We start from the raw sequence: 23,057 nt of genomic DNA, 5'->3' as shown, positions 1-23,057 counted from the left end.
CAAGCTTTTCCAGATACTGTCTTCCCTGCCATCCATACAACCCAAGCAGAGCAACTACCCTCTGCTGTGGATCAGAAAGCTGGCTGGGAGGAGCTGTGTGCTGTGCTCAAGGTCACACATGACCCTTGAGCACTGGATTCCAGTGCTTGCTCTTGGGTCTCAGTGGGCTCAAGGGAAGGTGAGACACAGGGCCTGGGCCTTCTCCAGGACTCTTGGGTCTTTCCAGACAGCTCTCCACTTAGTTAACTCGCCCAACCTGCTTGGCTGACTCCAGGCAGAGTTCTGAAGTTCCCTGCTCTGGTGGACTATGGGAGATGCCAAAAGAGCACCCAGCAGTCTGCCACAGAAGCTTGGACCACAGCTTCTTGTGGCTCAGACTCTGGTCTTTTGGCCTCTGCTTGAGAACTCACAATATCCTCTTTCCTCTTCCTGCTAGGGTGGTGGCAGCTGCAGAGTGGCCTGTCTCTTTAAGAGAGAGAGAGAGAGGGAGAGAGGTGAGGAGAGAGAGAAGGAAATCAGGAAGTATGAGAGAGCTAAGAGCCAGGGCTCTGCTAGGCTGGGTACTCCACTGCCGGCAGCAGCGAGAAGGCTGGGAAGAAACCCTCTAACCCCAGCTCCCAGGGTAGCACAAGGCCATTTTGACTAGCCCTGCCTGTGGGTCCCAGGGAACCGTGCCTACCAGGATGCGCTGGGCACTGCCCGTGAATGACCTGGAGGCCTGAACGCTCTGGTAGGGGAACCTTCCAGTCCTACAAGCCAAAAGCCCCTGCAGCCGAGATGGGGTGAGTGCTCAGTGCTGGGCGGGGAGGGTGGCATGGGAGAGCCAGGCTTAGGGGCAGCTGTAGGGCAGCATTCAGCTGAGTATCAGCCGGGGACGGCAAGTCAGCAATAGCAGCAGCTGCCCCCACCTAGCACCCCCATCTTGTGTCTCAGTGACTTTTGGGGGCCAGGTGGTGTCCTACACTCTTTCTGTGTTGAAAGGACTATTATTTGGAGGCCAGCAAGGGACAGGAAGAGAGTCATGGCATACAGGAGAGCTACCTCGGCCACCAATGCCCACCTTGTGGGCTCTGCTTCCCAGTACTCTGGAGCCTGGGCCTCCAGTGCCTGCCCACATCTCTGCCTGGGATCTTCTCCCTGGCTGGAGTCCCATGGGCAGGAGTAGCCAGGAAAGGCTCCAGGAACAGCTGGGGAATAGGGCTGGAAACACCCAGCCCCTTCCCCGCCCCCAGCCCTATGAGGGAAGTCACAAACAGGAAAGGGTTAAAGGGCTGGGGCTGGTGGCCTTTGATGAGGACTAGAATCAAACATCACCAAGGGAGCTTCTTACCCACCCTTCTCTTTCCGGTGCAGCTCAGCTCTTGGACTTGCCCCAGACAGAAAGCATAACACACAGTCACCAGGGAGAGTCACTGCCTGATTCAGGGTCACTCGGAGCATAGGGTAAGTGCAGCTGGCCATAGAAACACCCCCAAGGAGGGCGGGGTGGGGGGGTCAGCTCACAGCTTCATTCATTCACTCATTCATCCAACTGCTCACTGTAGGCTTCTCAGTGCACAGGTGCTGGAGCGGGAGGGGAGGGGACTAGAGAACGCAGAGGTAAGCCAGATGTGCCATGATCAAGCTCCTAGGCATGGAACCCGGGAGTTCATTGCCCCCTGGGGCTCTGACCTGTGCACCACACTTCCCCTCGCCGCGGTCTTCTCCATGCTCTGCCCCAGCACCATTATGAAAGGAGTATAATCTGTTGCTCCCAGATCCCCAGGCTGGGCCTTGGCCAGGATTTCAGCATGTTCTGCCACAGCCTTACACCCCCCCAGACTTGCTGGGTGACTTCTCAGCCTCAGAGAAAAACCTGACCAGTTCATCCATCCTGAGCTGTCACATCGTCTTCACTGCCTCTCCTCGGCTCTGTTGCTTCTGCCTAATGCAAACACGAGTACACTGTCTGAAAGTAGGACTTGACCACTGCTCTCTTCAAAGTGGCCTCTGCCTCTAGATCTGATATGCTCCAGAATTTGCATTTAAAAAATAAACAAAAAGAGGTTGAGAGAAACAACTCAAAGCTAAGCAAAATAGGATTTCAGGCCTGGCGACCCTTAGTTTGAAAATTTACAAATGTCAGAGCAGGAAGAAGCCCTTCTGTAATCCAGTCTAATTCCAAAGTATTAAAGGGATGGCGGCCCCTCTATGCTCCGGCCCCCGGTCATCCCAAAAGGGCCAGCTCTGGCCCTATATTTCAGAGACACACTGAGTTTAACTTCTGAGGCTCTGCTTTCTGGAACCAATTGCTTTAGAGGAACTGGCCTTTGGATGGAACAGAAGGGGAGCAAAGATGGAGAATAACGTTGTAAAGGTGTTTCAGATCCTCCCCAGGGTTTGATAATCTCTGACCTTCTGTTCCTTCTTTCTCTTTCTCTCTCTTTCTCTCTCTCTTTCCCCCTCCCCCTTTCTCTCTCTTTCTCTACCGTTCTCTCTCCCCTCTATTCCAGAGAGGACAGCAACCCTGTCCTCTCTGGAATAGCACTGACCTGGCTGTCTGGTAAGCAGCTGCTAGCTCACAGCAGCAGGAAGTGGTGGGCCAGGCAGGCAGGCGAGTGGGTGGGGTGGGGGCTCCAGACTCGTGTTGCAATCCTGGAGATTTGTGTGGTGTGACAGCACTGCCTGACCTGCTGTGTGACCCAGGGCCCTTCCTCCTGCACTATTACTGTTTCCTGGGACAATCCCGGGCCTGGATGCCAAAACCCAGAGCTCTCAGTGCCTGGAAAGGGTGACAGAGAAAGGTTTGCTCCTGCAGAAAGGCCTGCCTCTGCTGGGGGTATTGGAGGAGACCTGGGGAGTGAGGACAGGCCCAGGCTGTGGACTGAGGGCACAAGGAGAGCCCTCCTGCTGCTGTGTTGTGTTTCTTTGGAGGGAAGTTACTTAACCTCTCTCTGTTTCCTACTTCCCCTGCTCCTTTGCCTGTGAAATGGCCACACGGAGCCCTTCATGGAGTGGCCCTGGGCACTGGTGCCCGGCTACCAGTGGCAATTCCAGGTCAGGGGTCAAATCCTGGGGACCCTAGTATGTACTTTTTCCAGGTGGAAGGTGGCCAGCAAGCCTGAGGCAGGAGATGCAGAGCACAGCTAATTACTTGTGGCACACAGATGATCTGCTGGGGCAGGGGGCCACTGCCAGTGTGTACAAAGCCCGCAACAAGGTAGGAAGCAGCTGAGGTGGGGGCCTGCCCACCCCAGCCCTTGCCTTCCTCATGGCAGGCAGTAGCCCCACCAGCCTCCAGTGGGCATCAAGGTGTGTGTGGCTGGCAGGGAACCCAGGACAGGGACCCCACTCTGGGGAGGGAGGACCCATGAGTTGGGGCAGAAATGTGGAGAACTAAACAGGGCTGTTTGGGATGACAACCTCTGGCAGGCACAAGTTGGGACAAGAGAAGGATGATGACACAAAGCAGACATCCAGGGAGGGGACAGCAGGTGGACTCTAGGGAAAGCCGAGGTGGGACAGGACCTGTTGGGTTTGCCCAGCATTCACTGAGGCGCTCATACTCAGGTGGTGGAAGCAGACCAGGCTCCTGTCCCAGCCCACTGCTCACGCCAGGGAGGGGCAGCTCCCCAGTACTTCTTACCTAGTGTGGCAGGAGTAGCAATAACCACATGCTGTCCCCTGCAGGAGAGCAGGTGTCTTCTCCCAGCCCTTCCCCTGAGTAGGGGAAGGAGCTGCTTCTCCCTCTGGGGTTGAGTTGCCAGTAGAGGCTAAATAGGGGCCTCCAGGGGAGGGTGACTGCTCCCCTGCAGGAGGGGACTGCATTATCCCCACGCCGCCCCTACCACCTCCCCACTGGCAGAAATCTGGGGAGCTGGTTGCTGTGAAAGTCTTCAACACGGCCAGCTACCTGCGGCCCCTCGAGGTGCAGGAGAGGGAGTTTGAGGTCCTGAGGAAGCTGAACCACCAGAACATCGTCAAGCTCTTTGCGGTGGAGGAGACGGTGGGTCCTGTGCGTGGTCATTGATTTTGTCCTTGCCCCTTGCAGTCTGAGGAGAGACTGGTCACGTGCTCATCCCAGGACAGACACAGCAAGGGAGTAAAGAATTCCAGGGGGTGGACACACATGGCAAAGTCAGAGGGCTTCCTGCAAATGGCGGCCTTGGGTTCCAGTGGGTGGGATCTATGTGAGGCAAGGAGGGAAGCTGTGACATAGAGAAGGGTGGTGTTGAGCTCTGGGTGGAGCCCCTGCTGATGGGTGGGGAGGAGAAGTGCCCTCCCCCCCAAGCCTCCCTCTGACCCGCCCGCAGGGGGGCCGGCAGAAGGTGCTGGTGATGGAGTACTGCTCCAGCGGGAGCCTGCTCAGCGTGCTGGAGAGCCCCGAGAATGCCTTCGGGCTGCCTGAGGACGAGTTCCTGGTGGTGCTGCGCTGTGTGGGTGAGCCCCACTGTGTTCCTGGGCCCCGGCCCTCAAATTAGGCAAAGCCCCAGAGGCATGTGACATTCTGAAAGAAACATCCCAACACATGGACATGAGGTCCTCCATTCACAGGACTGAGGGAGACAGATGGACAGGCAGAACCCACTTGTCTGATTCCTGCTAAACAGTCAGGTTAAAACAGCAATCTAAAAAGAAAGCTTAAAAAAGGTTGTGCTTACTGGGCTCACACTTGTAATCCTAGCCACTCAAGAAGCAGAGATCAGGAGGCTTGAGTTCAAAGCCAGCCTTGGCAAATAGTTCGCAAGACCCTATCTCAAAGAAAACGCTATCACATAAAAGGGCTGGTGGAGTGGCTCAAGGTGTAGGCCCTGAGTTCAAACCCCAGTACCACAAAAAAAAAAAAAATTGTATGCCCATGTTCAAGGGAACATTATTCACAACAGCCAATGTGTAAAATGATAAAATGTGACATACATGTAGAAGAATGTAATTCACACATTTTAACACATGCTGCAAGATGGATGAACTTGGAGGACATTAAACTAAGTGAAATAAGCCAGACATGAAAGGGCAAATACCATATGGTTCCATTCACTGGAGATTCTGAGAATCATCAAATCCCTAAAGACAGAAGGTAGAATGGGCTGGACTCATGCCTGTAATCCCCTAAGCACATGGGAGGCAGAGATCAGGAGGATAAGGGTTTGAGGCCAGCCTGGGCAAAAAGTTTGTGATACCTCATCTCAATTAATAAGTTAGGTAAGGTAATATGCACCTGTCATCCCAGCTGCACGAGAGGTGTAAATAGGAGGCTCAAAGTTCAGGCCAGCCTGGGCTACCAAAAAAAAAAAAGTCAAAATGGTAAATTTGGTCAGGTATACTTTACTCCAAATAAATAACTAATAAAAGGGGAGTGATAGGCCCTGGGTTTCTTAGAGAAGTCAGTCACATGAACTCCCTCCTCCTTTGCCCTGGGCCTGTCTATCTCTGTTCTGCTTTTCCTGTGGCCCTGGTAGTCTGTGGGAACTCCCTATTGTCTGAACCCAAGGACAGCCTTCCTGCCAAGATAAACCTCAGACACTAGACCGTCCAGGCCAGAGTCACCTAGCAGCCCTCTATCTGTCCCCAGTGGCTGGCATGAACCACCTGCGGGAGAATGGCATCGTCCACCGTGACATCAAGCCAGGGAATATCATGCGTCTTGTGGGGGAGGAAGGACAGAGCATCTACAAGCTGACAGACTTCGGGGCTGCCCGGGAACTGGATGACGACGAGAAGTTCATCTCTGTGTACGGGACAGAGGAGTACCTGGTGAGCGACATGTTGGAGGCCTGCTGCTCGGTGCTGACCACAAGTGCCCCTTGCTTGTGCCTCCCTGAGAGCCCCCTGTAAGGGAGCTAGCCCATCCCCCTGCTTCTGTACCCCAACCAGAAGAATTCATTCTGTTCTTTAAGACCGAAACCAAAGGCTGCTGCAGCCTCCCCAGGCTGCCCTGTGCAGTTCACTCCTCCACCTGATCTTGGTGGGTGATGGGATGCGGGTGGACACCAACCTCCCCAGGATCGGGGATGAGGGTGGGGCAGAGGGAAATGCTCTGAGTTAGTGACTACAGTGCCCACTTTTTTTTTTTTTTTTTGCGGTACTGGGGTTTGAACTCAGGGCCTCACACTTGCTCTACCACTTGAGCCACTCTGCAGTCCTTTTTTGTGTTGGATATTTTTGAGATAGGGTCTCAAGAACTATTTGCCCGGGGCTGGCTTTGAACCTTGATCCTCCTGATCTCTGCCTCCTGAGTAGCTAGGATTACAGGTGTGTGAACCAACCACACCCTGCTGTGCCCACACTTTAGATGACAAAGCAGATGGATTCTGAATGGTCGTTTCCAGTGAAGGTCATGGCAGGGGTCTGATTCCATCCTGTGCCTTCCTGTTCCTCCATGGCTGTTTCTGGCTCTCTCCCACAGCACCCTGACATGTATGAGCGGGCGGTTCTTCGTAAGCCCCAGCAAAAGGCATTCGGGGTGGCTGTGGATCTCTGGAGCATTGGAGTGACCCTGTACCATGCAGCCACCGGAAGTCTGCCCTTTGTCCCCTTTGGTGGGCCACGACGCAACAAGGGGATCATGTACGATGGGAGTGGGAGGGACAAGCCCTGGGTTTTGTCTTACTCGATAGATACTGGCCCTTCCCCCACTGGGCCCTGTTATGTGTGTCTCCTGCCACCAGCCCCACCCAGGCTCCTTTTAGAGCCTGTGCTCATTTCTCAATCCAACCAGAGGCTGAACAGCCCCCACACTTGGTGGGGATGCTCATATGAGCTCCCTCACTCCCTGCTTGTATCTCCACTTGAGGCTCAGAGACTTGCTCAAGGTTGCAGAGTCTGCAGGGTGAGGGTGGGGCCAGTGCCCAGGTTCAAGATCTTCTGAGGGTTTCTAGCTGACTGATAAGGAAGGAGCTGGAGACAGTGGTAGCAACCCAGAGTGCACTGCCCAGAACAAAACAGATGTAAGGTACCATCGAAGCAAAACTCTGAAATACAAGGGTTTATGGAACTCTTACAGATGCTAGCCAGGAATGAAGAACCAGGTTCTGGGACAAGTTCCCACAACTTCCTGCAGCAGAGCCAGGTAGCAGATGGACCTGGAGCTCAGATACTGTTAAGAACTTTAGGGAAAGGAAGCAGAAGTTCACACTGAACCTCCGCTGGCTCTGTGTAACAGGGAAGGCTGTGGGGTAGAAGGGTAGGCCATAAGGAGGATTTGCTGCTTCTGGATTGGTTTTGGTTAGGAGTTTGAAATGTTTATATGGAAAAAGAGCATGACGGCCCTGGTGGTCAGCAGTGGTGATGTCTAGGCCAAGATTTCAACATAGATTGGGGTTATAATGCAGTCTTTTGTTGATGTCCTTGAAACTGTTAACTGATTAACTATTCTTTTTTGTTTGTTTTTTTGGCAGTACTGGAGCTTGAACTCAGGGCTTGCGCAAGCACTCTGCCATTTGAACCATGCCTCCAGCCCTTTTTGCTTTAGTTTACATTTCAGATAGGGTCTCGAATTTTTACTTGGGTTGACCTCAGATGGCAGTCCTCCTACCTATGCCTCCTGCATAGCCTGGATTACAGGCGTATGCCACCATCGTGCCTGGCTTGTTTGTTGAAGTAGTGTGGAAGCCACAGCACCCAGTTATGAATAACTTCCTATCTGTTCCCCTCTTCATTCACTGACTCCTGTCATTATATTTAAGACATGTCAGAATTTCTCGTTTATCACAGAAGGGTGGATGCATTCACTCTCAGCCTAAGATCCAAGCTGTGTGGAACCTATATCAAGTTTAGGGACCAGGGAAGGGGGACTGGCACAGATGGGGCCATCAGGGAAGGCTAGACTTTGAAGCAGGGAGAGGACATTGGGGCTGAGCTCAGCATGGCACAGGTGTGGGGCAGATGTACAGGAGGCAGAGGTAGTGGACAGAAGTTTGGCCTCTGCCCAACACAAGGAGCTCGACTGTGGGCTGCTGAGGGAAGACCAGCTCATGGGTGAGAGCCAGGACTCTCTGGTTTCATTTCCAGCCCACCTCAAAGTGACTGGGAAGCTAGAACCAGTGCTCTGCAATGTCCATTTGTTGTCACTTGATGTGTGATGGGCTGCAGTCCTGCTGACCTGAGACTGACCCACCCTAGGTACCGGATCACCACAGAGAAGCCAGCTGGGGCCATTGCAGGGGCTCAGAGGCGGGAAAACGGGCCTCTGGAGTGGAGCTACAGCCTCCCCATCACCTGCCCGCTGTCCACGTGAGTGAGTCTGGGCTGGGTGTCACTTCTCTCCACTGAGCAGAGACTTCTGTCCCCGCAGAGCCCCACACATGCTGCCACCTGGCTGCACAACTTTCCCCTTGTGGCCAGGGACTTTCCATTTGGATTCTGGAACAAGTTTTTCCAGCAATTCCTTCTCAACCCACCCTGCCCCCTCCCCTACTTCTGGAACAAGTGCAGCCCCAGCCCTAACAGTATCCATGCCCCCGGGACTGCAGGGGGCTGCAGAGCCAGCTGGTGCCCATCTTGGCCAACATCCTGGAGGTAGAGCAGGCCAAATGCTGGGGCTTCGACCAGTTCTTCGCCGAGACCAGTGACATCCTGCAGCGCGTCGTCGTCCATGTCTTCTCCTTGTCCCAGGCAGTCCTGCACCATGTCTACATCCACGCCCACAACACGTGAGTGGGGACCAGGGAGGGAAGACACAGGAACTGCTCTGCCCAAGCAGCAGTGTGTGTCCAAGGCAGCATCTCCATGCTGGGGGAGGGTACAAAGTTCCCGGGTCCAAACTTAGTCTGGAAAAGTACTAGGTTCACAAAGCTGGAGTTAAGCGGGAGTCCTTGCTTGTACTCCAGAGTTACCGTGCCCTTCACAGTGCTGACACGCGTTATAGAGTTGTGTGCTGTGATACATCTCCTCCAATCATTGCTCACAGCACCTTCTACTCCTGGGACACTAGGTTTGTTTGTTTTATGTAGCCTGGGCTGGCCTCAAACTAGCAATCCTCCTGCCTCAGCCTCCCAAGTGCTGGGATTACAGGTGTGAACTACCACGCCCAGCTTACTCCTGGAGTAAGGACCAGGAGAATTTATGGGACAAGGAGAATTTTAATGGGAGTATTGTAGCAACAGATGTGGAGTTTGGGTGTTGGACTCCTGGGTCCTATTCCCGCCCTATCTTCATTCACAACATAAACTATGCCCTTTGTCTCTCCATCTTTGAAAGAGAACCACACCCGACCCTTCCTCTGAAAAGCTGAGCCTTCTCCATGGGCAAAGTCTTAGCTGGGTTTGGTCCCCCAAGACAATGTCTGCCCTGTGGCCTGCTGACAGCTGATTTGCCTCCCTCCACTGTGTCTAGGATAGCCATCTTTCTGGAGGCCGTGTATGAACAGACCAAGGTGGCCCCCCAGCACCAGGAATACCTCTTTGAGGGTCACCTCTGTGTCCTTGAACCCAACCTCTCAGCACAGCACATCGCCCACACGACTGCCAGCAGCCCTCTGACCCTTTTCAGCATGGCCAATGAGACCCCCAAAGGCCTAGCCTTCAAGGACCGTGAGTAGGGTCACCCAGGCTGGATTTTTTTTTTTTTTGTCCTTGTGGCATTCTCCTTCAGGACAACAGGGGTTTACAATCCAGGACACTGACTGGTCTTCCTTGTGGATGTTTCTTGGGCACAGGGTACAGAGGAAGGTCTGAGTTCTAATTCTATGCACACCTCTAAGGTGCCATGTGACTTGTGCTAGTGCTTTGATCTTCCTGGGCTTCCCAGGATCCTCAGAGCTGTGACAGATGCTCCAGTTGAAACTGGAAGTTGGATTTCACATGCTCACCACAGTCTCTGTGGTTGGTGAGGACTCCTGGGGTAGTTTGTGTTGGTAGAAAACAACCAACAGAGGACGGAAGGGCAGGGGGTCAGGGGTCCAGAGCTGTGTCCTTTCTCCAATGGCTAGCAAAAATATTATTCCTTCCTGTTTCAGTGATGCTAATTTCATCCTTCTCTGAGATGAGGCAGGGGAGGGATTGACCTTGAAATTCATGGGCAAGAGGGTGGGTTTAAGTCCATCTACTGGCTGTTGAATTTGAGAGTGTAGTTCTCCAAAGTAGCCACGAGGTGGCAGTGAAGGACTTTAAAAGACCCATCTTGGTGCAGTCAATGTTTGGAAGATGGGGGGTTCTGGGTAAGTTGGGAAGCTTAGGGTGGGAGATAAGAAGTGAGTGGTGAGTGTGGGAACAAGGAAAGATGAGATCAGAGTTGATCCAATTCACAGTAGAGGCAGGCTCCTCAGATAAGGTCTGTTTGCAGCTGCTCTGGACATCCCCAAGTTCGTCCCCAAAGTGGACCTCCAGGCCGATTACAACACAGCTAAGGTGAGAGGCTGCCCCAGGTGGCAGAGAGGACTGTGACACAGGAGTAGGTGGTGTGGGCCTGACCCTGCCCATCTATATGTTGTAGGGAGTGCTGGGTGCTGGTTACCAGGCCCTGAGACTGGCACGGGCCCTGCTGGACGGGCAAGAGATGATGCTTCGGGGGCTGCACTGGGTTGTGTGAGTACCTGTGAGGGATGGGGCGGGCAAGACTCTTCCACACCATCCTGAGGCCATGTCCACACCCTGGGTATCGTTTGAGCCTGGTCCAGGCAGCTCTGACTCTGGCTCCCCCTGAGCAGAGAAGTACTCCAGACCTTGTGCCGGCGGACGCTGGAGGTGACAAGGACAGCCCTCCTCTTCCTCAGCAGCAGCCTGGGCACTGAGAGGTGGGTATCTGCCCAAGCCAGCTGGGACCCTTCTGCCTTTCTCCCCACCTGTTCCTTACCCTAGCCATGCACCTGTCCTTCTCCCACCCAGAGCTCCTGCCTTCCCTACCCTGCTAGACTAGATAGGGTGCTCTTAGCCTTCCCTTCACCCTCCCCACTGACCAAATGACTGCACATCCTTTCCTTCCAGCTCAGGCCCTTGCCTGGGACCCCTGGGGACACTGCCTCTCCAGGTACCAAGGTAGCCACCCTGTTCCAGAAAGGGGCCTCCATTTGCTAGGCTCTTTTATGAATGATTCGAAATGTTCATCTTGAGCTTGAGGAAGAATGCAGACCCACACACTGTCCCTGGACAGGGCCAGGGATGGAGGGCATCTGGTCTCATCCTCCTCAGCCCTGTTCCTGTGTCCTCTGGGTCTTACAGTTGTCCTTGCCTTCTTCCAGTTCCCTGCCCCCATCTTTAGAACATACCTTCCACTCCTCATCTTGGGCTAAGTAGGGGTGATAGGATGGGGGAAAAAAAAAGAGGCTGGGGAGGAGGAAGCTGAAGGGTCCAGAGTTGAGGAACAAGGGAAGACCCCCTGGGCACAACCCCTGAATACTGGAAGGCTTGGGGCATGCCATGATGAGAGATGGGAGCTCTGTGGTCTGGGGAATTTGACAGTGGCTGGAGCCTTTCCCACCAGAAGCAGATGTACAGTGACAGACACTGTGGAATTTGCCTGAAGTTCCCTTCCTGCCATTGCTTGGCCTTGGTCTTGGGGAGCAGGGAGTTCCCAGTGTGGGTTAACTCACTGCAGCCTCATGTGTACCAGGGGCAGCAGCAGTGCTGAGAATGGGCCCATGGAGAGGAGTGTAAGGAAGAGCAGTGTCTCCTTGTGACAGGAATGGAGTCCCTGTCATTGCTGAGCCTCTTTCAAATGGTGACAGAGAGAGGTTCCTCAATATCACTGCTGGCAGATGTCTTGTGAGCAGAGCCCTGTCTAGGGCAGAGATCAGGGATCCAGGGAGAGATGTGACATAATGTCACACCCAGAGCAAGTGACCCTCCCAGGCATGTAAGGACTGGCAGGTGGCTGAGGAAGAGCACACTAGAGATGAGGAAGGGCACACTGGAGATGGCAAGGCAGCCATGGAGGTGTCCTGGAGGATGAGGCTTTTGGGGAGGAAGGAGGGAGGATAGCTGGGGTGGGAAGGTCAATGCAGAGACAGAAGAGGGCTGTGTTTAGGGGGATGGAAGGAGTGCTCTGCAGTTTGCTACACCCACAGTCACGATGGTAGATGTCCTGGAGTGAAGTCAGAGAAGGACTTAGGTGGGGTGGGGAGTGGAGAGGAGAGAGCTCAGAGGTCCTGGAGAGTCTAGTTAGAGAGAGGACGGTTCCTCATAAAATGACTGTTTGAGAGCCATCAGAGGTTTTCCATTTGGGAAGAGAGGTGTAGAGAAAGGTTTGGGGTGTCTGTCTGCCCCTTGCTCTAGCCTGAGACACACGTGGGGAAACCTAGTGTCCACTGGCTGCCATCTTCCTGCTCTGACTTGAAGCCTCCTCTGAGGCCTCGTGTGTCTGCAGAACCTTGGTCCTGCATGTCTCCTCCTCCACTCCAGGAGGAGATGAAGAGCAAGGAGCCAGAGGGCTTGGTGTGAGCTCTTCACCAGGCCATGGTCACCTTTCCCCTCCTGGACCTCTGTCCTCATTTTCAAAACGATCTCTGACACTCCCAACTCCGCTGTTTTGCAATCTCATTTTCTGAGTTTCCTGTAAAGGCCAAAGCCACTGCTTCTCTCACAGGGGAATTTGAAGCATCTTAATGAGCACAATGTCATATTTGGCATGGGCACAAAGTGACCCATCATTGCTCTGCCTGGTCACTCACCTCTCCTGCATTTTGCTCTTCCTACCTTGGGCTCCTCTAGGACGGCTCCCTTGGCAGAGCGGCCTGGTCTCTGCCCTGAAGCTCTTTGGCCCTCTTGGCAGGTGCTGCCAGCTAGAGGACTGTCTGGACAGCCAGGACTGACTCTGGGAATCCTAGCACATCCCCAAAAGTGTGTGTCATATGAATTTGTTCTCTCATCAAGCCCTTTGTCATGAAGGTCTGATTGGATCCCCAAGAATACATTATTAGGTAGCAGGATGGAAACTGTGTCCACATTTTATCCATAGAGAATCTAAGGCCAGGAGAGCTTAGGTGACTAAGCCAAGATCACACAAAAGGTGAGTGTGGCTGGCAGGACTAGGACTTGAGCTCAGGCCTCCTGATGCCCTGTCTGGTTGCAGTGGGTCAGCCTTACCCTCTTCTGCTATCAAATATTCCATGCCCTAAACTCATTGGATTCAAAAATTAGTTCAGCAATTATGTTTGGAGTATTTGCTGTGTGCTGAGCTCTTTACTCAGCCCTGGAGATATCGTGACAGGCAAAGAGACAGCATCCCTGCCTTCAGGGACCTTTTGGTTCCCTCCTCAGTCTCCTTACACACCTCCTCTTTCCTCCCCTGTCCTTCTCTTCCCCAGCCCAGACATATAGCATTCTCTTAAAGTTTCTATTGTAATTTTAACAGTACATTTTAATGTTAGAAAGTTAGAAAATACAAATAAGTGAATATAAGAAACTAAAAATACCACCTAGAGGTAGGTTATCATCCTTTTCTAGTTGATCTCTTTCTAGAGAGTTTTCTACTATCCCATGGCCAACACGGGTTATTCTGGATTTGCTGTTTATATCTCCCTCCAGGTCAATATATTTTCAACCCCTGTGGTACCTAGCCCTATTCAAATTTTTCTAATTATCCACCCCTTTTTTCCCCTGCAGCACTGGGGACTGAACTGTAGGTCTCACATTTGCCTTCTAGAACTTTTAGTTTGCTTTTCAGATAGGGTCTTGAGCTTTAGCCTGGGCTGTCCTCAAATCATTAGCCTCCTACTTCTGCTTCCCAAGAAGCTAGGATTATAGGCATGTACCCCCACATTTCCTTATACAGCTAGTTTTATCCAAACCAAGATCCAGCCCAAGACCATTCTTTGTTTCTGGTTGTTATGTTTCTCTAATCTAGCACAAGTCCCTACCACCACCACCACTTTTTATGCTACTGGCTTATAGGAGGGACCCAGTTCATTGTCCTGCCTTCTAGACTTGTCTAGAGTTTTCTCTTGATGTCTTTTATAGTTTTACTGGCTTGGAGGCACTCGATTTAAACATGTGACATAGATGATGCTTGGGACTTTGTATCAGCATCCCACAGGTAGTGACAGTCTAATTCCTCTACAGAGTAGATACGGTTTTCCTGCAAAAGAAAGAATCATGGTCTTCTTACTTTGTCACCATGCAAATGCCCACCCCTCAGTCATTCACTGTTGATTGCAATGCCATGCCCAAGGGAATCAGCAGGAGGCCAATGTTCCAAGTATTGTCACGTTAATTGCCTAATAGTGTACCCTTCCTTCATCAATGGAAAGAACTTCATTCTATTTAGTTGTAAATTTCCCTGGTAAGGGAACAATTTTCATAGATTTGAGATGTTTCAATCCACGTCAGCCTTTAGTCTTTGCAATGTCACAAACTTGGTGTGTAGGGACCTCTTCTAGTTGGTTCCTTTGTCCTAAATACAAAGACCCCAAGAGCCAACAAGTCTCCTTGTCATCATGGAGCTCTTTGTCTCCCTCCTCGCCTGCCTCCTTAGCCCTCCAAAGACGCCCCTCTACTTCCCTCCCTCAAGGTTCAGCCCCACAGCTGGGACATCTGAGATCCAGGAACTGAAGGGAGCTGCAGAGCTAAGGTCCAGGCTGCGGACTGTGAGTGAGCTGGGGGCAGGGACTTACCAAGGGCAGACTGGGGGACAGAGCCCTGAGCTGAGGACCTCTGGGGGGGTCTACCTTTTGGCCCCACAGTTGGCTGAGGTCCTCTCCAGATGTTCCCAAAATATCACAGACACCCAGATGAGCCTGAGCAACCTGAGCTCGGAGCTGATGAAGAACCGGGATCAGGTACATGAAGACAGAAGGTCCGTGGGATTTCCCTAATTTGAGGGGTAGGGGATTGGGAGGTATGCAGCTGGAAAAGTCCAGCAACCTCTTCAGGAGTCAGCTTGCTTTCCCTCTGTCATGGCAAGGTGCTGAGGTGTGGGGGAGGATTCAGGAATAAGCCAGAACATCCCAATACCAGTTAGAAGGAACAAAGGTTTTGGGACTTCCCCTCCTAGAGTTTGGAGAACCCGAGGGGAATCTTAGCAGGTACACCAGTTCTGCAGGAGAGAGGAGTTCTGTTCCTTTCTCTGTGCCAGGCATTTGGACAGGTCCTCTCACTTACAGCATCTTGAATAGTGCTGCTGGAGTGATGCCTGTTTATAAACAAGGAAGCCCACTCTGTGAGGTTAATTTGTACTGAGTTACAGCCAAGAAGTGACAAGTGACAGGCAGGGCTTCAGGTCAGATCAATCCACCTCCAAAACCTGTGTTCCTGGCAGGGATTTATAGACTTCTAAACCCCATCCTTCCTTTTCACCTAAAAATGCCATCTAGCCCAAAGTTTGATGTGTGTGGCGACACAGCCTGCCTTGCCCCATTCCGATAAGAGGTGCCCCGAGGGGAGCGTGGTACCCACAGCAATCAGGGTCCCTACAGATCCATGGTCCTATGTCTTCAGTTCTATATTCAAAGAGCTCTAACATGGTTTTTCTACACTGTTTTGGTTACAAAACCTGACCTAAGCTGACATAAGATTCTGTAGTCTATTTATCCCACCCCAGGTAAATATTCTTATGTTTCTCTGAAACATGAGAGTGCTGTCCCCTCACCCTGCTGGGGGGGCTCCACCATATACTGTGTGTATATTGAGTTACCTTTCTGGAATCAGAAGACAATTCTGAATTCATAACACACTTGGTCCTGAGCCTGTGGATCTGTGCTCATCCCAGCCACCTCATCCTCGTAAAAGGACAGACCCCCAGGGCTGGTGGAGCCCCAGGAACAAGCTTGTGCTCTGTCCATGTCTAGCTTCAGAAATAGCTGAAGTGGGTTTGCCCAGAGGCGCTCTAGGGAGTCTGTGGAGCCAAACAGGCTGAGGATAAAAAAAAACACTCCCATCTCTCAAACAAAGTGCTTGTATCCAGCCTGAAAAGGAGAAGGAAGATGCAGTAATAGCCTTAATTCTAGGCTGAGAAGGCCATTGACAGGTCACCTCCCAATTCCCCTCTCTCCACACAGGACTGAGTACCACTGATTCATTCTTGTTTTAACCAGGATAGGATTGTTGATTCCTTATTTAGGTTCCTTGTCTCTCTCTCTCTCCCTCTCTCTTTCTCTCTCTCCCTCTCTCTCTCTCTCTCTCTCCCTCTCTCTTTCTCTTTCTTCCTGCTCCCCCCCTCCCTCCTCCCTCTGTGTGTGTGTGTATGTGTGTATGTGTGTGTGTGTGTGTGTGTGAGAGAGAGAGAGAGAGAGAGAGACTAAGAGTATGAACTTGAGAATGAGAAGGCTGGCTTACTCCAAGGTATCTCAAACTTAGAGACAGGACAGTCACTTTCCACTCCCAGATCACCTCCCCCAACATTATGGCAATGAGGCACCTGCTGCAGGGAGACAGCTCCTCCCCTCCTGCTTTATTCCCTTTACTCTGGTTCTTCCTTCTCCTACCTACAGCATCAAGCAGATTCAGTGTTGTTTGGACAAGATGTACCTCATCTACAAACAATTCAAGAAATCTAGGATGAAGCCAGGTGAGCCAGGGAGAGAGAAGTCCCCAATTCTCTCCCCTCCCTCCCTCTTCCTTTCTCCCTCCTGTTATTCATTCTCCTCCATCCAGCTGCTGGCTGGAGGCCCACCAAGTGGATGGGGCTAGTCTACTGGCAGGAGATTCCTTGCCTGCAGGCCAGTGAGGGACACAAAACCTTTACATCAGTATCTATTTTCATGTGAAAGGCTAAGATGACATGCATGGGGGACACAGTGGGCTATAGCCTGGGTGTTGTAGAAGAAGTGGTTCTGGAAAGGGACCCTTTGCTTTTGGCAGGATATTGGATAGGAAAGTTTTCCTAACTACTGTGTCTTTGGCAGAACTGAGATAGCCAGGTTTTCCAGAAAAGGGGATCAGGAGAAATTCCTGTTAGTTAACAGGCCGGGCCGGACAATTTGCCTCTGTTACCTACTAGCACTTGGAAGACCTGGGCGGGAGCAGCCCATTCAGAGGCTCATGGATGGGAACTTGCTTGCTGTGGTGAGGTGACTTTTATCATGGGCAAAGAGGGCTGTAATGGGGGTTGGGGAAGCCTGAGGAGCCCCAGTTAACTGGGGAGCTAACACACCAGGAGCCGATCCTCCCCCACCCCCCACCCAAGTACTTCCTAATCTGTAGGTGGAAAGCCTTTGGCTTTGATTGCCTGATGTGTTACCAGGGTTGTGGAATGGGAAGGCAGAGAGCAAACCTCGTGCGTCCCTTCATCTTGGGGCAGCCACCATTCAGGAGGCACATTCCTTAGAAGCCCAGCAGGGGGCAGCAGCTCCTCAGCACATGAGCAGCCTTCAGGAGGCAGCCAAGGCCAAGGCAGCAACACTTCAGCTCCTCTGGCGAAAGTGGCTGGGAAGAGAGGGAGGGTTAGAAGGTGGTGCCCTGGCTTCTCTGATTCAGTGCTGCAGAGCCCAGCTAGCTCTGCCTATTGTGTGACGCTCCAGGGATTGGGCCACAGGTCTCAGTCACTCTGGGAAGGTGATAGTTAACAAGCATCCTTCAGGGCCCATCTTCCCTACCACTTCTCCCCAGTGCATTCCCCAATTCCCCACCCCTACCCTGCCTGCAGGTTCATCTTCCTCTGGAGCCTTTTTGCAATTGCCCCAAGTCATCTCGATGACTTGGCCATAGTAACAATGTCATAGTGAGTTGTAATAAGTTACTCGGGTGTTCCTCCCTTTCTGACCTTCCTAGCTTCACTGGGCTGTGAGCATTCATGAAACACGACCCAGGCTGGGCTCTTCATCTTTGTAACTGCTCCCCAACCCTTGTGGCATTTTGCTTTGTTGACCGATTCAGTAGGTGACATCATTCCCATCTGTTTCCTACAGGACTTGGCTACAATCAAGAGCAAATTCACAAGCTGGATAAGTAAGTGGTCAGTGGGCAGGAGGGTAGGAGTCACAAGAGCATAGTGAGGCTCCGGCCAGACAGGAAGTGATGGAGGCCCCTGGTCCCCAGGTTGTAGCTGGGGGAAGGAGGATAAGTATATCTAGAGCAGGTTATCTGGGGGCAGGGGGGGACGCTGCTTAGCGGAGTCAGAGGGAGGCTTCTCAGAAGCAATCCTGATGTAACTGGACTTCTCTGGCATGGGCAAGGTTGTTTGTAGGATTCTTCCCTAATTGACCTCACTGATTTACTACTTCCCACTCCCAGCTTCTGGCCTTTGCCTAGTCCTGTCTTTGTGCTCCCCATGGCTTCTGTTTCCCGGCACCCTCATCTTCCAGGACACCCTCCCTGGTCCATACTCACTTCTCAAGTCTATACCCACTCACACCTTTCTATAACCGTGTGGCCTTACCTTCTCCCTGGGGACTAAGCTTGAGAGAAGGGAGTATTTGCTGAGAGCGCATTGACCTCCTCCCCACCTGCCTGGTGACATGTGTGGTTCACTGGCCTTTGGCCTTCATGATTTGAGTGTATCACCATTGTCTCCTCCTTCATCAGAGACAGGACCCTGCTGTGGGCCCAGAGTTGACATTTGTGGTGAGCAATAGTGGAGATGCTAGGTTTGTCCACAGATGGCTCTGACTGCTATCTCTGGGTGGTTTTGTCCTTCCAGGGTGAATTTCAGTCATTTAGCCAAGAGGCTCCTGCAGGTGTTCCAAGAGGAGTGTGTGCAGAAGTACCAGGCATCCTTGGTCACACACGGCAAGCGGATGAGGTAACAGTTGTCCCTTATGGACCCCAGCGCCTGGCTTGACTGACCTTTCCAGGCCTCAGGTAGACCAGGCAGTCTGCTGGCAATACTACAAATTTGGTTATTTGGTCCCACAATTTTTCCTCTACACAGTAGAGGGTCAGCACCTCATTTTACGGGTGAGGAAACAGGTTCTGAAAACTAATCTCTTCTCAATTTCACACAGCTAGTGAGTAGCCCACTGAAGACTGGTCCATTGGTAAATTTGACTCTACAGTCTGGATTCTTCCCGCTGTCCCAGTTGGTTGTGGTAGAACGCCCTGTATGAGGATGGGACCAGAACAAGCAGCCAAGTGGGCTAGAAAGCAGGGACAGGCAATGTCTACTGCCAAAACCCTCTCTCACACAGTTCCCTACAGGAGTTCAGGGCTCCCTTCTCAGGCAGGCTCCTCCTTCCCCTGCTGAAGAAACATGGGTCCCCCAAGAAGAGAAGGCACTTTCCCATGTGCTGTGTGGCCTGTGGGTTTGTCATGGGGCTGAGACTCAGGTGCCCTCTCACCCCTGTATTAGACTTCCAATGCCCAGATATTCCACTTCCATCCACCCCAATACTTATTTAATGATTCTGAGTGATCCTAATGTGTAGTCAGGATTGAGAACCAACTGTTGCTTTAATGGCTTTGGGCCTCAGTTTCCTCTGAGGGAAATGTCTCTGCTCATATTAGAGAAAAGCATTCACCAAATGCTCACCTTGACCTTGGTTTGTTCTGGAAATGGGAACATGGGCATTCCCCATTAAGTGCCCCAGTGTGGGCTGTTGTCTACCTCTCTGGAGCCTTACCTAGCTCTGTGCTCAGGCACCCGCACTTGTGACCAGACCCATTCACAAGCATGTCCATACTTCCCACTGTGGCTCTGTTGTGACTCCCTCCAGGCTCTGTCTGAAGTGTCCATCTGCAGTACGACAATGGGGCAGTAAAACGAACCACAGCTAGAAGGGCAGAGGTGGTAAGGGGGAGCAAATGTCTGGGAACCGCACCCAATGGTGTAGTGACCTGATGACAGCCAGCAGCCCTCAGGGGAAGTGAGCTGAATCCTGCTGTCGTTCTTATTCGTCACCTGCTGTCTCTAGGGAGGTGCATAAGACCAGGAACCACCTGCGCCTAGTTGGCTGCTCTGTGGCTGCTTGTAACACGGAAGCCCAGGGAGCCCAGGAGAGCCTGAGCAAGGTGGGAGATCTTCAGGGGCACTCCGGGCTGGCGGGGGGGGGGGGGGGGGGGAGGGAGAGACATTCAAGTCAATCCCTGCTTCTGGGACCAAGTCCAAGCACTCTAATGTGGGTTGGACATCACTGATCTACAAATGTGCCCTGAGGAGGGGACGGAGAAAAACAGGACAGTATTTTCCAGTGATGTCAGACTGAAGGTCACCTCAAGGACAGCGGTCTGGGATCCTGAGACTTTGAGGTCCTGTGTAGCCACACATAAGCTGGCCCATTCCTTCTGATTAACATATGACTTTCCTTCAGATCCTTGACCAACTATCTTACCAGCTCCTTCAGGACAGAACAAAGGCGGCTCAGGCCTCCCCGACCTTGATGGATCCTCATCCCAGCCCTGCTCCAAAGGACCTGGCTCTCCAGTAAGTGCCAGAGGATGGAGTAGGTGAGGGGAGGGTTCTAAGGTTGGGGCCCAGTCCCTTTTTAAATTTTTTTTGGGGGGGGAGCTAGGGTTTGAACTCAGGGTTTCATGCTCACAAAGCAGGTGCTCTATGACCTGACCCACACCTCCAGTCCAAGGGGTCCAGTCCCTTTGCCTTACACCAGGCCTAGCCTTCCCCATGGGACTTTAGGGGAGGGGTCTGGGCAGTGTGCCTAAAGCCTCAGCCACCTCCTGCCTCTCCTTGGGCAGCATGCAGGAGCTCTGCGAGGAGATGAAGCTGCTGGCATTTGACCTCCAGGACAACAACCGTATCATCGAACGGTAAGGAGCAGCCCCTGTGGCCTCAGGAGATGCAGAGGCCCTGGGCCTGCCTGTGCAGAATCAATGGCACTTCTCTATTTCCTAAATAGTCACATCTGAGCTTAGGCCTTGTCCATAAGTGAGTGGCCATTCTGAAATCTTAGGTTTCACTTACAGTCTACGAGAACCTCAGTGATGTCAAAGATGAAGGCTCAGAGGCATGTGGACTGGCACCTGGGCCCAGTTCTGCATTGCTTGTAGACACTGTAGCCAAAGTGTCCCCAAAGAGCCTCCTGAAGTCCTATACCTGTCCTCAAAGTGAGTGCTGCTTGCATCCACATGTTCTGCCCCAGGAAACTGCTGCACACACTCTGGCTTCATTGCCTGAGACCCATATCTCTCCAGCTTCATGGGCTCTGTCCTCCTGTCCATCTCACACTGCCCAGGAAGCCAGGAAGACTTCAGTCCACCCTCTGAGTAGATCCCCTGCTGGGTGGGGAGGGACAACTGCACTGCTCAGGCTCTTGAATTTCTCATACCAGTAACAGTCACAAAAAGAAAACTGGAGAACGCAAGGATTGCCAACTGCTCGTATAACCAAGTAAGCATATTGACAGAGAAAAATGCTGCAGTATTGTTGTCCAAAGTAAAGATGATGCCTGGTTGCCCTGAAGGCCAGCAAGTCAACTTATACACATGTGTACCTGGGAACAGACCTCTGCATGCACCCTATCATCCCATGTCTGTCATTTCCCTATTTGGGGAGTATGGCCTGGCAGTAAGAAACAGCAGAGGTTCCAATAAGATCTGAACTCTAACTCTGCTCCCTACCAAATGCGTGACTCCAGGAAATTTGTTCAGCTCCAAGCTTCACTCTCTCCCCTGTGGGACAGGAATAATGATCTCTACCCTAGGTGTTTTCATGGGGATTAAACAAGATAATGTGTGAGGTACCTGGGGGTGGGAGTGGGGATCATGGAGGGAAGGACTCACTAAATGGTCATTGCTTTCCAGTCTGGGACACTAGAATTGGAGCCAGGAGATAGGGTGACCAGGAGTGAAGTTTGTGGGTTGTTCAGAGTGTAGGAAGGTCCTTGGGTGAGGACCTTCTAGGCCCCAGTCCCACAGGACGAGACTCCATCCCCAGGAGTAGCACAAAGAGTTGATCTGGCAGCTTCTTGAAGACTTTCCAAGCCAGCCTTCTTGGGCAGGAAGTTCTAATTTTGATGATAACATAAATTTTTCTTGCTATGATATGTAGTCTGTTTACAAATAGCTCAAAAGTTTATTTTAGTGAGTTTTCACTTCCTTATTCAGAGCTGTAGCCAAAGAACCCAATGGATCAATTTGAACTCCCCTCCTCCCAACTTTGTTACACATTGGAGTTACCAGAGAGCTTCTAAAAATGCTATGCCCAGAGACTCTGAGTTCTGGGGGATTTGATAAGCTCTCCATGTGATTCTTATAGGAAGTCTGAGATAAGAACTAGAGGGCTCTTGTCGGAGGAAAAGGACAATACAAGAGGGGAGCTGAGGGCTTGGATGGCTGTTCCTCAACATGGTGGTGCTAGGCTCCCACATGCAGTCTGCAGGCTTTCTCAACAGGCAGGTGAAGCTAACCTGTGCCTTTTGTTACAGGTTAAGTAGAGAGTCATCATCCCCTGATGTCTGAGCTTCGTGTGGTGCACAAGGCATCTGGAAGCATGAGAATCATTCACGCTGTTCTGCACTGTGGGACCCAACCCAGGGTGAGGTCTGGTCCCATCTCATCAGCCTACCTCCCTCCTGGCCACCAACTGGGAGATGTCAACAGCATTACCTGCCTCTGCTTGTCTCCCGGGGAAGCAGCACACCAGGACTGGGACACTGGCCATCTCCATCAGGACCCTAGGAGAGAGCACAGCAGCTGCTGCCTAGGTTGGCCTTAGTGTCTTATCCAGGCTCTGGGACTTTTCTTTGTTGCCCAGGTCAGAAGGGCTGAACCTGGCTGGGCTATAGGGAGAAGAGGCTCTGAAAGCCCCCACCCTCCTGCACTTTCCAGGGAAGAGCAGAGGCCTCCTGGGACTTCCCTGGGGTGTTGGGTCAAATGAACTAATCTGTCTTCCTTCCTCTTAAAGATTTCATATTGAACACAGCCCTCTCCCCTCTCCTGTGTTTCCTGAGGGTCACCACACTCAACCTCAGGCAACACAGAGCCTTGTCCTTCTGCTCTTGGTCTAGAAGTGCCCAAGGTTGAGAAAATGGGTGGTTGAAGCTAGGTCCTAGTGCGTTGGGGATCCTTCCTTGTGCTCTCTCCCTGAGATACCACCTGCTCCTCTGATGCAGCTGGCCAGCATCAATGGGTAACTATGCCAACTGGCCCAGGCCTGTAAGCCCAGAGCCCTGAGGAGAAAACAGCTTGCACCTTCAAGAAATGGAATAAACATGGCATCTTTTCTATTTCCTCTCACTAGGCTGTGTCTGAGACTGTGAGGCAGGGAAGGCCCTCTGCTGGGCGTGCTTGGCAACCAGGCAGGGCTGGGCGGGGATCTCT

At 52.2% G+C, this 23,057-nt stretch overlaps 1 protein-coding gene across 8 annotated transcripts; it reads left to right on the top strand.

Annotated features, from left to right (window-relative positions):
- Positions 1–360: 360 nt before the first annotated feature.
- Positions 361–22,963, top strand: Ikbke (inhibitor of nuclear factor kappa B kinase subunit epsilon). 8 transcript variants are annotated; one of them, XM_074048474.1, is made up of 24 exons: positions 374–782; positions 1,354–1,443; positions 2,502–2,542; positions 3,081–3,199; positions 3,845–3,985; positions 4,293–4,419; positions 5,552–5,733; positions 6,386–6,546; positions 8,101–8,211; positions 8,451–8,630; positions 9,313–9,509; positions 10,261–10,325; positions 10,411–10,502; positions 10,625–10,711; positions 14,422–14,497; positions 14,594–14,706; positions 16,340–16,416; positions 17,756–17,795; positions 18,487–18,588; positions 19,697–19,793; positions 20,093–20,205; positions 20,475–20,546; positions 21,068–21,126; positions 22,163–22,963. In XM_074048474.1, the coding sequence occupies exons 4-23, from the start codon at positions 3,113–3,115 to the stop codon at positions 21,120–21,122; spliced, it is 2,175 nt and encodes a 724-aa protein (XP_073904575.1). In that variant the 5' UTR covers positions 374–782; positions 1,354–1,443; positions 2,502–2,542; positions 3,081–3,112; the 3' UTR covers positions 21,123–21,126; positions 22,163–22,963. The 8 variants fall into 8 exon arrangements, 6 of the variants coding, with proteins under 6 accessions (XP_073904576.1, XP_073904575.1, XP_073904574.1 ...); XM_074048475.1 differs by lacking the exon at positions 2,502–2,542 and having other exon boundaries at positions 361–782; positions 20,117–20,205; XM_074048473.1 differs by lacking the exon at positions 2,502–2,542 and having other exon boundaries at positions 375–782.
- The last annotated feature ends 94 nt before the right edge of the window (positions 22,964–23,057 follow it).

The sequence above is a fragment of the Castor canadensis genome, chromosome 11 (genome assembly GCF_047511655.1).
Source record: "Castor canadensis chromosome 11, mCasCan1.hap1v2, whole genome shotgun sequence".
Classification (NCBI taxonomy): domain Eukaryota; kingdom Metazoa; phylum Chordata; class Mammalia; order Rodentia; family Castoridae; genus Castor; species Castor canadensis.
This window is presented reverse-complemented; position numbering and strand designations above follow the sequence as displayed.